Source organism: Nannobrachium achirus (genome assembly GCF_963921795.1).
Source record: "Nannobrachium achirus genome assembly, chromosome: 19".
Classification (NCBI taxonomy): domain Eukaryota; kingdom Metazoa; phylum Chordata; class Actinopteri; order Myctophiformes; family Myctophidae; genus Nannobrachium; species Nannobrachium achirus.
The window spans coordinates 32,589,789-32,605,214 of NC_137826.1; the positions used below are offsets into that span (position 1 = coordinate 32,589,789).

A 15,426-nucleotide genomic window follows, 5' to 3' on the forward strand; every position below is an offset into this window, starting at 1 on the left:
AGCCCAATCACTGCAGGCCTTGTCGGATCAGTGAGCGATATGTGTGGCAGGTGTGGACCCAGTTGGAGTAGTGGTGTGCTGGCTGTGAGACCACGCCAATGCCGAGCTGGCACACCATATGGTGGGGCTTGTCAATTCTAATAAAAGGATACTCAGGTGCCATCCATAAAAATACGATTTTAGGTGAAACCGCAAGGTTTTTAATCGTTTAGAGTTTAGACCTTTCGGTCACACAGAGCCAGCGTTTTGGATGCCGAATGTGCTCATTTTTTAAACCAGGTCCCAGGGTGAATAAATCTGAAGACGCCAAAACAAATTCACATATTTCCTGAAACGATGAGGTTACGGCGCAACCTCTCCCGAGCGAACAATGAAATCTCATTAAAATACATTTGTTTCAATGAGACAGCCCTGGCGTACCGCATGCGACAACGTGTCGTGCAGCGACGTCGTCCACCCCTATTCGCTCACAGAATCTCTATTTGAGTGAGCCCCCAAACACTTTTATTATTATTTATTTAATTGGTTCAGGCTACATCGCAACACAATGGTTCTCAGTGGTTTCATGTGGACACATGCATTTCTTGAGACAATTCTGTATGTACGGTAAACGTTTTGAAAAGGACTGTGTGAATCGTGTGTGTGTGGGGACGTAGCCTCATTCTTCTCTTTATTGTCACTGCCACACCCCAATCACGCCCACGGACCAGATGAAATTATCCTTTCATCAAGGGGAATAATGGAATCATTTATCAGCTTTGTCATTTCATTCTTCCCTAATAGCTTAACATAGACCAGTGCAGACGCCTTCCTTTACTACTTGGAGCAATCAGAACAGAGCTCATTCACTTGGCAACCTCCCCTCCTCAGACTTCTCCCACTTTCACCCAGATCGGATGAATTCACTATTTGCAACCTGTGTCTAAACCTCTAGTGAAGGCCATGAAAAGGAGTCATGTAAAGTCATCTGAAGGCCTTGTATCTGATCATGGCGGAAAGTGCCTATTGATTCATTTGTCTCCTGGCTGGCTGGAATAACAAGGGGGGAAAGCCTGTGCGATATCAGGAGGTTGATGTCAATCAGTGCCCTGCCACGGGGGGCCTGTCCTGTCTTATTAGCAACCTCTGATTACTCCATTGATATACACCCGGAGAGAGGAGCTGTGTGTTGTCATCTTGAGGAGGATTCTTTCTCATTGGATCATCATAACAGCCGGATCACATCAATAGAAAATCCCAAACTTCATATCTACAATAATGTCACACATACTAATACTATAACATGTTTGGCTGTGGAGGCTGAGCACATACTAACCATTAGTGGTACAGCATACGGGAATCTCTCTTTCTCTCCCTCCCTCCCTCCCTCTCTTTCTCTCTCTCTCTCTCACTCACACATCTTATTACGCACATGTGTAGGTTACAGTATGACAGGTGTGTGTGTGCCACACATGGGTCTCGCAGGCCAGGCCTGCCTATTGGGTAGCCATCCTATAATAAAATTGTCTAATGGGTGGGCGGGTGGACCACTGCCCTGCATGTCATACAGTGGTCAGACATAACCATATATAGAGTTCTCTATGACTCAGACAGAGTTCACTACGACTCAGACATACTGTAACCACCAATTAATTCACAAATCGTTTGATCGTTTAGAGAGGTGACCCTTGATTGAACACATGAAGCAGATCCTGGTGTTCAATTTAACTCATCTTGAGTCTGTGGCATCGGGGACTTTTCCTTGCCTCGCTGCGTCTTGTAACCTGTGTTTTGGAAGGACAACATTTTGACAACCTTCAGTTTTGGGCATACCGATCATAGCGATGCACAAATCAAGAAGAGAACAAACGCAAAGGGAGAAGTAGCCGATCAGCTTTGCTTGGCCCAGTGGATGCGAAATTTAGATTTAAAAAGCTCACTCGTTGATTCACTCGTCTCGTACAACAAAATATGTTTTACTTGAAAAAAAAGCTTCTCGGGTAAAATATTAATATGCGATTAAAATGCGATTAACTGCGATTAATTAATTAGTAATTAACTCGATTATTTTTTTTTAATCGCATCCCAGCCCTAATAATAATATTAGTTTATTGTCCCTGAAGGGATATTAATTTTGTCTTCACAAGTCTGTTCGAAAACAACAACAAAACAACATATAACCATACAACACAAAAACTATCACCAAAACAAAACATGAGGTCCCCAATGTACACAGAAAACCATCCTATTGACGGGGGCGGTGACAGTTTGTTTAGTGCAGCAATTCCTGCTAAAACTAATCTTTTTCCACTTCAGGGTTCTGTATCGTCGCCCCGATGGTCGAAGTAGCGATACGGGGGATCATCAGTGTAATTTGTTACTGAAAGTGCTAAGTGTGTGATGGCCTAAGTGTGGGTGTGGGAAGTCTGATGATCTTGGAAACAATACAGGTTTTGTAGGTCTCATAGGAGCACAGCACTTGACTGACTAGTGTGTTTGGTTAAAGATAGAAGTTCTATCATGACAGCAATTTTCAGGGCCGTCACGAACATGTCAGAAGAATCACATTGCTCTGACAGCTGCAGCACAGTTAGTTTGACTCCCAGTCCAGCGTCTGTCAGGGATTTAGACAAGTCAGCATATTACTTTTACACCTGATTGGAGTCCTCGAAAGATAATTACTTGGAAGTGGAGATCAGATCACCGAGCATGTCTGAGAAATGAGGCACTGGTAAGGCTCATTTAGTTTTTGTCAGCAAGTCTGACAATAGTACAAGATTCGCAAGGTTGTACAAAAAATATCTCAATTTAAACAAGTACATGTTTTCCTCAGAGAAAGCAAGTTTGGCTTACACCAAGAAGAAGAATTTATTCATATACTCGATGAAAGCTGCTCAGTTAGATATAGGAGTGTATCAGGAGATATACAATCCTGTTGAAATAATGATGTCTTTGTAGTTTCAGGCACTTGCAGATGATTTACTATCATAGCCAAACAGATGTTTTTATTTTGGCAGAATGGATTTGCTCCTCGTGTGAGAGAGGAGATCATGCAATAGAACGTTGTTCTAAAAGGGCTGAGACCCTCTTTTCCAGTCTGAGAGAATCAACAATATGAAAATAAATAACATTATTTTATTTTATTAACGTCAATTATAAGGTGCGATTTAGATTGACCAAAGTGACCTAGGTGGTCAGTGTATTTTTCGGCCGTTTGCGGTTAAATTTTATTTGTGTTAACTTTCAATTCAGAATACAGTCCAAAACAGTCCAAAACGGCCCGTTTCTGAATGCTGTTTTGAAGTGGCAAAACAAAACTTAGAATTAGGTATTGTAAGAACAAAATGAGACCCGGTTCGAGCTTCTCGTTGCTGTGGTTCAAAACAGAATGCTGGTCGTCCAGCTGTACTAGAGAAAAAGCAATCGGTTTTGATACACGCTGCTCCTAGAGGTGGGACGTTCGCGAACGAATCAAGTCTTTTGAACGGCTCTTTGAAATGAACGATAGGATTCGGTTCACAGAAGGGAGACGTTCCTTTCTAGTGAACAGTGGTGGGAAAAGTACTCAATTTCTTTACTTAAGTAAAAATATCAATACTGCAATCAAGTAGAAGTTTGGAATGTTAATGTACTTGAGTAAAAGTGAAAAAGTATTGCTATCAAAATGTACTTAAAGTAGATCGTACATCGGCTATTTTCAAATGATTTTTCTACATTTTACTCATTGGAAAACCTGTGAAACAGGACATTCTGCATAATGAGTACGTTCTAATATTGGTACTTTAAGTACATTTTGATAGCAATACTTTTTTTACTTTTACTCAAGTAGATTAACATTCCAAACTTTTACTTGATTGCAGTATTGATATTTTTACTTAAGTAAAGAAATTGAGTACTTTTCCCACCACTGTTCACTAGAAAGGAACGTCTCCCTACTGTGAACCGAATCCTATCGTTCATTTCAAAGAGCCGTTCAAAAGACTTGATTCGTTCGCGAACGTCCCACCTCTAGGAGCAGCGTGTATCAAAACCGATTGCTTTTTCTCTAGTACAGCTGGACGACCAGCATTCTGTTTTGAACCACAGCAACGAGAAGCTCGAACCGGGTCTCATTTTGTTCTTACAATACCTAATTCTAAGTTTTGTTTTGCCACTTCAAAACAGCATTCAGAAACGGGCCGTTTTGGACTGTTTTGGACTGTATTCTGAATTAAAAGTTAACACAAATAAAACTGAACCGCAAACGGCCGAAAAATACACTGACCCTAGGTGAACAAGATAATTGTACTTGAACAAAGCCTGTAAGGGGTTTACATTGAAAATTTGAAATCAGACTTTCCAAACTCAGTGGAGACACAGGGGATCTTAAGTTAAGCATCAAACAGTCCCGAGAAGATGTACATAAGCCAAGTAACGTTACAGTAGCGTTAGCAGTGTAATGAACTATCAGGTATGTGGATGTTTTCTCTCTCTCTGTCTCTCATTTTCTACTATTACATATTTTGTTGTTGAAAATCTTGGATTTTTTTTTTTATAATTTTAAATATTTTATACATTTTTTAAAATATTTTTGATGGGGGTCCATGGTCAAATACATATACATTTGGGGGTCCTTGAAATGAAAAAGTTGATAAATATCTGTCATTATTTAGCACACTATTTAGCACACTACGCTGCCGCTGACTCCAGACAGGCAGACATGGTATTAGCATTTCCCAAGCTTTTTTGTATTTTTCCTGAATGGGTCGTTCATAAGGCCGATTGCGTGGGATAAATAGCTTTTTAGCCATCTACTAATGAAGCAACTTGGTATCTGAAACAGTCCATGGTTGCGATGGCTCAGATCTTTGATAAGCCTTTGAACATGTCCCTTTGTTCAGTCTATTAATCTGTCAGTTGTGCCAATAAAAAGGTATGCTCTCAAGCTGAGAAAGGGAAATACTGAAGATGAAGGTGATTTCATCATCAGAAAAAAAGACTGTCTAAATGGAGTATGGATGTACCGTAATGTAGGCTACCTATTTAGTCAAACTTCATTCTATGATAGAAAGATGTGTTTACTGTATTTATGTATATCTTCTGTAGGTATAATATTTAGACAGATTCCAGGTCTGCTATCCTAGATGCTTTGTAACTCTAAATTGTTTTCTTGGCTCTCTGTGTACTTGACAGTAGTGTACCCTGCCGTTTACTCCATTCTTGCAATTTGCAAGTCGCTCTGGATAAAAGCATCCGCTACACCTAAATTATAAATTGTAATTGTATTGTTGGTGGTGTGACATTCAGGTCCTGTTCTGTAAACGCTGAATTAGAGTGGACCGATGCAGATTAAATTTGGAATTCATTTACAGCACCATTGTACAAGGCCGGAAACAGCAACTGAGAACATCCAATTAGGATTTCTTGGATGAGTGCAGTAACAGTTCTTTCTCCTCTGTAATCAGTGTGGTGCTGGGGTTTTCGGCCGGTACACATTGATCCTCTATTGATCCGCGTATGAGAAACTCTGGTTTAACCCAAGGCTCTGCTCTCCGCTCTCACTCGATATTCTGACTGAAGGCCAGCAACCTGGCAGCAATTGAATGGTCAAGGGCCGACAGAAACATAAAGACATAAGCGAGGGAATGAGGGATATGATCAACTTACAAGTTTCAGCAGAAAACTATCTGTTACAGATGATTTTCTGTATTTGGGGAAATATGGAGTATTTAGTGTTATTTCATGTTTTTTCTAAAAGTTACTCTTCAATTTTGAACAACTAGATCAGGGGTGGCCGGGTGGGCAACTTTGATGATGGAGAGGGCCACTATATTTCCACACTCACTCCAGAGGGCCACATAATGCTTATATTGTCAGGCAGAAACTTCTTATATACGTATTAATGCCCTGCTCCTTCAACATCGATGTCACACAAAAGTAGCCGATCTACAAGCTTGTAGATCTGTTTTTTTTTTTTTTTTAATCCTGATTCATTTTTTGCCATTTTTTAATTGGAATCCTTAAAGTGAAAAGTTTATTTAATTTTAAATGCATTTAGTTATACTTATGTTAACTTTATGAACTTAAATACAAATACATTGGACATAAAAAAGTCAATAAAATGTTAATACTAGTTGTTAAAGCGAGTCATGTTTGCATGCTTGGAATTGTAACAGCTGAAATCAATAATATATCAATATTCCGATATTATCCTGCGGGCCGCATTAAGTGAAGGTGGGGGCCGCATGTGGCCCCCGGGCCACCAGTTGCCCACGTATGAACTAGATTTTTAGGCCACTTTGCTGCCTGGAAAACTATATATCTGTTGGCCAATCAAATCCGGATGTTACGTTTGTGACTAACATCTGGCCACTCTCCAGATGGGCGTCCACCCGTTAGCCAATTTTAATATAAATATATAAAGATAAGATTCGATCTTTCACATGCCTTTACTGGAGTCTTTACAGTCTGAGGTTTGGCTTTGAAAAGGCTGGCTAATATACCACCATCCACAATCCTGCATGGAGTACTACATCCTGGTACTGAGGCTTGTCAAATATACTTAGTTTACCTTTAAAAAACACTTTGGCAGCTCCAACTGTGACAGAATAAGGCTAGGAGGAAATGTTTCCACTCCATATTGGAACATCAAAAAGGTCTTTGAATTTCTTCTGTAGCCCACAAAGATAAATGGGGTGTTGTCGAGTCTGCCAGTAAAAATCTAATGCCACGTGTCATCTCTCTGTCAGCCCACAAGAGGCCTAGTAAAGAAATTGTTTACTCGTCCTCTTGAATGGCACGATCACGCTATTACAGTGTGCAGTGTGGCCTTAAAAGCACTCTTCATTAGCAAAATAATGTCACATTGGCTTAACACTTCTACTCAAGTGACATTTGATTTCTGTTGCCATTTGCCCATTTAAAGCACAAAATGTACATTTGCCGTTGTGGGTAACGTGAGTAATTTTAGGGAGAACACTTTATCTCCTGACAAGCAGCTAAATCAGCAGGCTTATTATCAACACAATTATCATTAGTCATTTGTTGAATACACTTGCTTGATAATCTAATGTGTCAAGAACTGAACAGAACAGCATATTTGTAAAGGATCACTTTATACTGCTGAGATGAAATGTGACAAAAAGCGCCAAAAAGCACAGACATCCAAAACTACACAGCAGGGCCAGATGTGAAAAGATGGAGAACAAAGAGTTACAGTGTCACTGCACACTGTGTCGCTCTCATGCCAATACATGGCATGTGACATTTCAAGCTACAGTAAATGCTCTTGATTGGAACGCCTGATGAAAAGCATTCATGTCTCGTATACAGTAGGTGAGATTACACACATTTTGCAGGAGAGCAACCACGTGAGACTACAATGTTTTCTTTTTTTCATGGACCTTTCTTTATGCTTAGTTTAGGGAAGCAATAATTCCCGAGCCATGTGGCCCATAGTTCAGGAGCTATCTGTCTACTGTTTACCTAGCGTGAGGCAGCTTGATGTACAAGCACACCCCCCGGACACAGCCCTAATAAATAAAAAGGTACAGCAATAACACCTACTGGTGCACAAAGTCCCTGTCTGCAGCTCATTGCATCATCAAAGTAGTCACAACAACTACAAGAAAGGAGGAAAAAGAAGAAGAGAGAAGAGATGAAGGGTCACTAACAAGGTCCCTGGTTACCACTAAGGTTGGTATAGCAACCAACCAAAAAAACACAGCTTCACGACAATTAACAATACAGCTGCATCACGTCTTTGTGTGGCAAAAAAAAACAACCTTTGTCTAACGTGTAGGTGTTTTTTTCTTTCTTGTGTGACACTTAATTGGCAGCTCTGTGGTTTATGCAACCTATTGGGGTACAGTGATTCCATAGGAACACTCACCCTGGGATACTGTATGTCATTCATTTCCCACCAGTGTCAACACCGCCCTTTCATCTAGAACCATGGGAAGTGTGCTGGCAGCTCTCCCGCCTCATTAGGACAAACTGTCACCCACAGAGTTCAAGATAACGAAGGTGTCAAGACATATTGCGGATTATTCTTGTTTATGTAACATACATGGGATCAAACAATGAGTCTATTGCTTCAATCAGTATTGTTCTTCAATACTTAGTGCAGTCCCACTAGAGGCAGCTAGTATTTTCTGGGGAACAGAGAGTACTTTGTGTGTCAGTACTGACATGTAAAAACAATATAAACTAGAAGCAGTGCTCTTCCGAGCACAGGTCTCCACTAGGCCAGGCGTCCTGGGGGTGCTATAATAGGCCAATGTAAAAAGGGTGGCATGTGTTCTTCACCAATCTTAGACCTTTCATGGCGCCACCATGAGGCTTATTTGAACATTTTGTAGTGTAACTTCTTCCTTGGCCTTTTGCGAATGTGCGTGCACAATTTCATTACAATTGCACACTGCATGCTTGATTTGAGGCATTTTGTTCGAAACGGATCAATCCTGCAAAGTTTGGAGGCAAATCTTAGCCAATCAGGATGGAATATTTAATATGGGACAGATCCGTCTTGATCATATGACTGTAGAGATACTGTGTGCTGATTTGTGTTAATTCTGGGTAAAATCTGAGGGAGTAATATGTGTCTTACATAAGTCGGCCTTCTGGTGGCGCTACCTGTATAAAAGGCTGATGTGAAAAATGCAAGGAAAGGGTTTTTCCTTGGCCTATAGGGAGTGCGATTACAAAGTTCGAAACTGATTGGTGGAGTTATAGGTAAAACCACGAATCGGCCTGTTATAGCGCCACCATGAGGCCTAGTGGGAACGTGTGTGCGCGATTTCATGTTAATTGCACTCTGCGTTTGTGATTTGAGGCATTTTGTCCAAAATGGACCAATCTTACAAACTTTGAAAGCCAATCTCAGCCAATCAGGTTGGAATATGGACAATCAGACAGATCTGTGTCGACCATGACTGTAGAGATACTACATGTCTACCAATTTGTGTGATCTTTTGACAAAATCTGTAGGAGTAGTGTACAGAAATGTGTTTTGCAAACATCGGCCTCATGGTGGCGCTAGAACAGGGCCATTTGAAAAATGTGGGGCAGAGGTTCTGAATTGGAATCCAGGGAGTGTGTGTGCTCATTTTGGCAGCGACCGGGCCAACGGCGCCGGAGATTAGCTGGTAACAAACTCGGAGGACGGACGGACGCACGCACGGACAGGGGCGAAAACATACTCTCCCCCTGCCTTCGGCTGGTGGAGACAATTAACTGTGTACACAAAACAGTCCAGTCCAGTTAGTTAAAGAATGAACTATAAGTACAGTGATGTTGGAAATAATAATTTATTTAATTAGTGCTGGCAGCAATCGTTCAGGGTCCACTGGTCAAGACTCAAGACGTGTTCTTCTACAGTATAAGGTAATCGTCCCAAAGTCCGGTCAAGCGACGTAGATTAATTTGGTGCCCGAGTCCTAATGACAGGAACAGTGTTAAGTATTATAATTAAATAATCAGTTGAGCCTAATAAAGTCTTAGAATCCTATTTAAGTCTTGGAACTCATCTTGGTTCTCTTATGTACCAATATTATTAATCTGCTGTTCTGGCAGAATACAGCAAGAGGGCTTTGTATGTATGCAGGTAAACCCCACCAGGGGCTGATAACTGCTGGTTTAGAGGGAAATGATGGGTAAAAAATGTATTACTTTGTCGTTTTCAGGTTAGCAAACTATTTCAAGAAGGAAGCAGCTCTGGCTGAGTGGAACACCACTGCTGTCTCAGTAGAGGGATGCCTGGAAGCCATGCAGAAACAAACATATTAGGCCATAAGAACCGTTGTATCTTTCCCAATTGTCAAGGGAACAGCTCTACATTTTATTTGTGTCCTGCTGTCACAAATGAAATCCACAGCTCTCTGCTTAAAATAAATAAAATAAATACGTAAGGTAGTTAACACTAACTTGATCAATCAAGAATAACATACTGTAGATATGTGAACTCCCTGAATGAGTTTCACTGTGCTCACTTTTGTTCCTTGAATCAGTCTCTCTAACTGAAAAGAAGACAGTTATATATTCAATAGAACCTCTCCAAAGGTTTCCCCTCTTCACTGGCATTAATCAAAGAAGAGTTCCATTATCCAACACCCAAATAAACTACAATTTGATAAACTACTCCTGTTCTTGATAGGGATGTCGTGCCGTGATTGCTGAGAGGTTTAAAATGGCCTGCGACTTGTTTCAAAATGTGATTTGGAATTTGGAACACAGTTGCATGGAGGATTGAGATTGAGAACAAATCAATGACAAAGGGCAGGAGTTTGACTTATGTATGGTATGAAAACACTGATATAACAGGCCAGCATTGGATGGATTATGGACCAGGCCATTGGGACCAGTGCCCATTTGCCCAGTGGCCCTTGGCTACCAGTAGCCCCTAGGGCAGTGGGGGCCTTATATATTTACAAAAGAAAAGTGCATTTACAGGCCCCTATAGCGCTTTTTATCCAAAGCGCTTTACAATGATTGTGCATTACATTCAGCCATTTGAATACACATTCATACACCGATGACGGAGGAAACCATGCAAGGCACCAACCTGCACATCCAGAGCAATTAGAGGCTCAGAGTCTTGCTCAAGGACACTTCCACACTAATCTACCAGTAAGACTCCCTAATCGGGAGATAAGCGACCGTCAGGTCACATGTATACACATTTTAGGGCAAAATCTGTAGGAGCAGTGTCCAAAAATGTGTTTGAAAAAATCGGCCTGATGGTGGCGCTCTATGGGACAGATCCATGTTGATGACATGAGTGTAGACATAGTGTGTACCGATTTGTGTGATTTTAGGGCAAAATCTGTAGGAGCAGTGTCCAAAAATGTGTTTTGCAAGAATCGGCCTCATGGTGGCGCTAGAAGAGGGCCATGTGAGAAATGAGGGGTGGGGTGTCCGCGTTGCCTTGGCGGACGAATAGGTACCGGCCCCGGCTCTCCCGGACCCCGAGTTACGGCATTTAATGTGAGCTGCAGTGGAGGGGGTCCTCTACTGGGGGCGCCACCACTTTTGCATCCGTTCTGGAGCAGCAGGAGTCGGTGGTCCCCGGGAATTCCCCGTGAGCAGCCCCGTTCCCGGCTCTCCCGGACCCTCCTAGCCCGAGTTACGGCATTTAATGTGAGCTGCAGTGGAGGGGGTCCTCCACTGGGGGCGCCACCACTTTTGCATCCGTTCTGGAGCAGCAGGAGTCGGTGGTCCCCGGGAATTCCCCGTGAGCAGCCCCGTTGGGGTGGTCATTTGGTCATTTTTGCACATTTGGTCATTTTTTACATCTGGGGGTCCCCCAGGGACCTGGGGGTCCCTGGAGCTCTGGGGGTCCTTGGAGGTTGTAGTTTGGCAGCCAAGGAGCGTGTGTGCAAAATTTGGCATGGATCGGGGCAACGGTTGCGTAGATATGAGCAGGGCAATAGTGTGACGTGTGAGGTGTGACAGACAGACAGACGGACGGACTGACTGACTGACTGACTCACAGTTTGTGGAGGTTTTGATAGTAAGTGCGACCTGACGGTCGCAAACAGGGATCTAACTGGGAACCTGAACCTTGCGGTTCCCATCAGGCCGCTCTACCGGCCACTCTGCCCCTGAGCCACTGTACTGTATACTAGGTTATAATATGTAAATCCTGTATGATAAAATGTCTACAGGTGCTTTCTCAACCCACACATGCCAACTCATAAGTAGTGTGTTTGGGTGCACACGCCCAATTGCCTGTTCTGGGTAGTGTGGGGTCAGGGTGGGGGGGTCTTAAAAGATAATTGGCCCAGGCCAGGGTCCTCCTTGAGTCTTAATCTGCCCCTGCCAGCTGCTTATTTTTGACTGAGGCGTTGATGGCAACATGCATGTCACAGAGGAGCTGCTCCGTCTCCAAAGTTTGAAAGGACAAATGAGGGGATTGGATTTATTCGAAGCAGTGGCTGCTGCTATAGAGAGCCTGAAATTACCATGGCAGAAGCTGAGTGGAATCACCACTGACTGCAACAAATCTCTGCTAGGAGGCATGCCCTAATAATTCATATTACACAATCTGGCGCAGTAACATCAACCTACGTCCCCCCACCCCACCCCCCATCCCCTCTTTCAGACAGAAATTGTAAAACCTAGTCAAACATAGTGCTTTCATTTGATGTCTGTTAGGCATACATGATTTGCTCACCAGGAAGTTCCACTTGAACACCTTAATAATCAAGTCAGGAAACTAGATTTTTATTTTATGTTGCTTCTGCTCATATATCTGTCACTAACAATCTGTCAGGATCCTTAAAACCTTATCTTACATGGTGATGGTGATAAACATACTGGCCCTCATTTATCAAGCTTACAGTACGCAGACCAAGAAACTGGCGTACCCCAAGATAACCGTCATAGGATTTATCAATCTATCGTCACTTTGACTTGAGCGTACGGCCCGCTCAAAGTAATTTAATCAGTGCTGGGTAAATTGATATTCAAAACATATTCCAATCATAACACAGCCTATAATTTGGTGTGATTCGTATAGTTTGACAGAGATTATTCACACATCATGGGCTATGATAATCCCACTCTTACTACTGTGTCTCCACATGAGATTTATCAACACACCGTTTACACTGTGATTGACAGGCTATACCTGCTTGATAAATCATAAATGTGAGCCCCGTTGTAAAATAATTCCTCAAATTTAAGCTGGTTTCCATTGATAAATGAGGGCCACTGTATAATTACTTTCATAATGCTACAAAATATTTATTTTCAATATTTAAGACAAACATTAAGCTCTTGCAATTGAAGACACATTTGCCAAAATAAACATAGTTTTGTTTCCGACATAGAATACTCTACTGTCATATGGCTTGGTGTTTTCTGCTATGAAGCCATATTCCCTATTCAAGATTATTGAACAACTCAAAATTCAAGAGCCTTTCTAGGTACAGTACTGTATGTCATTGATACATGTGATGGTTGTGGCTTCCTTGGTAGTCTAGTATTCAACACAGAATCTATGTTTAACCAAACGGGTTATAATAATTTGTATACATGGGACCTTCATTTGAAGTACATTTAAAAGACAAAAATGCCAAATGGCAACATACGTAGTGTCTACTCTGACCATAAATTAACTGATATCAGAGTGCTCTATGATGTCAACACCAGACATCTGATATCTGAGCAGATTCTCAAGAGTGCACCATATATTTTGAAAATGTGTTTCATGGGTGACTACTCTCCATTCCGACAAACTGCCATTCCGTCATTGACTTCTTATTGTCGGAGTGGCAGCATTTCCATAGAGGTTAGGGTTAGGGTAAGGGTTAGGTATAGGGTTAGTGTCGGAATGGGGGGATGTCGGAATGGCAGCATGGCGGAATGGAGACATGTAACCGTTTCATGTGTTATGTATTATTGTTTAAATATTGTCTTTATCCTTTCTTTCTCTTTCTTTCTATCCTTTCTAACACCAGAAGAAACAAATGGCGTCAGACAGAAAACCGCAGAGCTGGAGAGAAGAATCTCGACACCCTCCAGCACCCTGGACACAGAGGGCGAGGTCCAAACCTTCACCACACTTTCGCCACTGAACATACACAACCATGTCCTCAAGGGCCTGCTGCACGAGCAGCTGCTCACCAAGGACTTCCAAGGAGACCAGCGTTTCTTCAGAGACGATGGATCTCTGGCCGCCGATCCCACCATGCCAGGCTCTGCCCCGGTCTCCGTCATGGAGGAAGGGGACCCCACCACGCAGATAGTGCCCCACGAGGACGCCCCGGCGTTCTCGGACATCGCCTCGACCGCCACCTCGGCCGCCACTACCCCGCTGACCACGTTGGCTCCCACGACGCCTCTGTTGCCTGTGTTCGTATCCCAGAAGAAGGTATCCGAGGACAAAGTAACGGGGGTAGACGTGGGGCCAGCAACCACAGAGTCCCTGACGACCTACGTGACACAGACTAAGAGCGATGAAAACCACCCCACGACAACTCCTTCCACTCGGAGAGGCCTGCCTTATGGCCAGGGCGCCGTTCCTGTGGAGACCCCCTCTGCACCCCCCTCGGTTAGGACGGAGGGCAGGGAAGCGAAGACTACGCCGGTGAAAAACAAAGACGGCCCTGGTCGTCCGCTCACCAAGCTGACCACGGCCTCTGAAGTAGGAGAGCGCGAAGGAAACACAGCTACTGCCACGAGCACCATTACTACCACCACCATCACCACCATGCAAACATCAGGTACCGTTAACAGACCACAACATTTTCTCATTTAACTACCTTCAACCTGGCATTCCTATTTTGAGCATGTTATCATAGCTTTTTGAGCATGTTATCATAGCTTCATTGTTTTTCAACAAATAAAACAAATAACATAAGAGAAAAATAGTGTGCTGTGCCACCTCTCCCAAACTCTTACTTCCATAAATATTACTTTAAAATATATTTTCTATATTTCAAACCAACAAGGTCAATATTATGTAGTTCATATGATTTAATTAGTAAAATGTAATCGGCCATAAAATGTAGAAAATGAACTTTCTATGTTATCTAAACTAATACTTCTCTGGGCGCAATAGATCTTACATTGACCAAAAAGTTTCGCACATGCACAGTTCACCCTTTAATGCAAGCCGGCCTCTGTGTGCGCACTGACTGCTGCTGTTCATTCCACCATATTTGTCCTGGTAAGCTTCGCTTTCTACGCCTTTTACAGTATTAGTAGTAGTCTATGCTGAGTTGTGCTTTGACGCACGACAGTATCGCCTATCTACAAGCCCACAGCACTTCGCATCTGCGACGTGCGTTGCAGTATAAACCGAGCTTATTGAGGCATGAAAAGTACCACAACTCGCAGAGTTCTCACCCGATTAACAGGTTGTTTGGTTTGTATGATACTGGATTAACATTTTCTTTGTTTTGTTTTTATCAAAACACTTACTGTACGTAGATTGTAAAAATAAATTTAAAACAAAACTGTTTTTGTCTGTTATTATTGCAGTGAATGGATATGGATCATTTAATATAGCAACATTGAAATTATTATTAGCCCAAGTACAAAAATATGTAGTACTGCATAATCATACATTTCGCTCATGCCATTAGTTATGCCTGTCTTTCACAAATTAATTACTTACTAGGGCAGGGCCTAAATACAAATAAAACAATTTTCATTCATCAAAATAAACTATGTGATAACATTACAAGTTGGCTTCATTTTTTGGTGTAGCACTACCTGGGGAAAAAGGCACCACAGCTGCTACTGACCCAAGGACAGAGACATTTAGAATTAGGAATGCTGAGTGAGCTCATCCCGTGGCGATAACAGAGTTGTTCATGTGGCAAACCAATTTGGCCTGCACTTTGTCTCATCCACTAATCCCAAAATGAGAGGGAGCCTGGAGAGAGTGACCGGCTATACGGCTCTATTCCGACACAGGTGGACTGGACAGGAGGGATCAATGGTCTGGGCAGAAGGGATCAC

The 15,426-nt window shown here is 42.4% G+C and overlaps 2 protein-coding genes across 2 annotated transcripts in view; both read left to right on the forward strand.

Annotated features, from left to right (window-relative positions):
• Window positions 1-11,812: 11,812 nt before the first annotated feature.
• On the forward strand, window positions 11,813-14,103 carry LOC308304778 (uncharacterized protein; the record flags this gene model as incomplete). The annotated part of the gene is made up of 3 exons (XM_080749408.1): window positions 11,813-11,846; window positions 13,419-13,897; window positions 14,017-14,103. 3 exons carry the CDS (start codon window positions 11,813-11,815, stop codon window positions 14,101-14,103), a joined length of 600 nt encoding a protein of 199 aa, XP_080605534.1.
• A 40-nt stretch (window positions 14,104-14,143) lies between these two features.
• The window catches only part of LOC308305016 (seizure protein 6 homolog), a gene marked incomplete at its 3' end in the record, with an annotated part of 62,920 nt that continues 61,637 nt past the window's right edge, over window positions 14,144-15,426 (forward strand). The window contains exon 1 of the mRNA XM_080749654.1: window positions 14,144-14,183. Coding sequence (XP_080605780.1) covers window positions 14,171-14,183 — 13 coding nt within the window. The 5' untranslated portion in view covers window positions 14,144-14,170. The remainder of the gene's footprint in view (window positions 14,184-15,426) is intronic.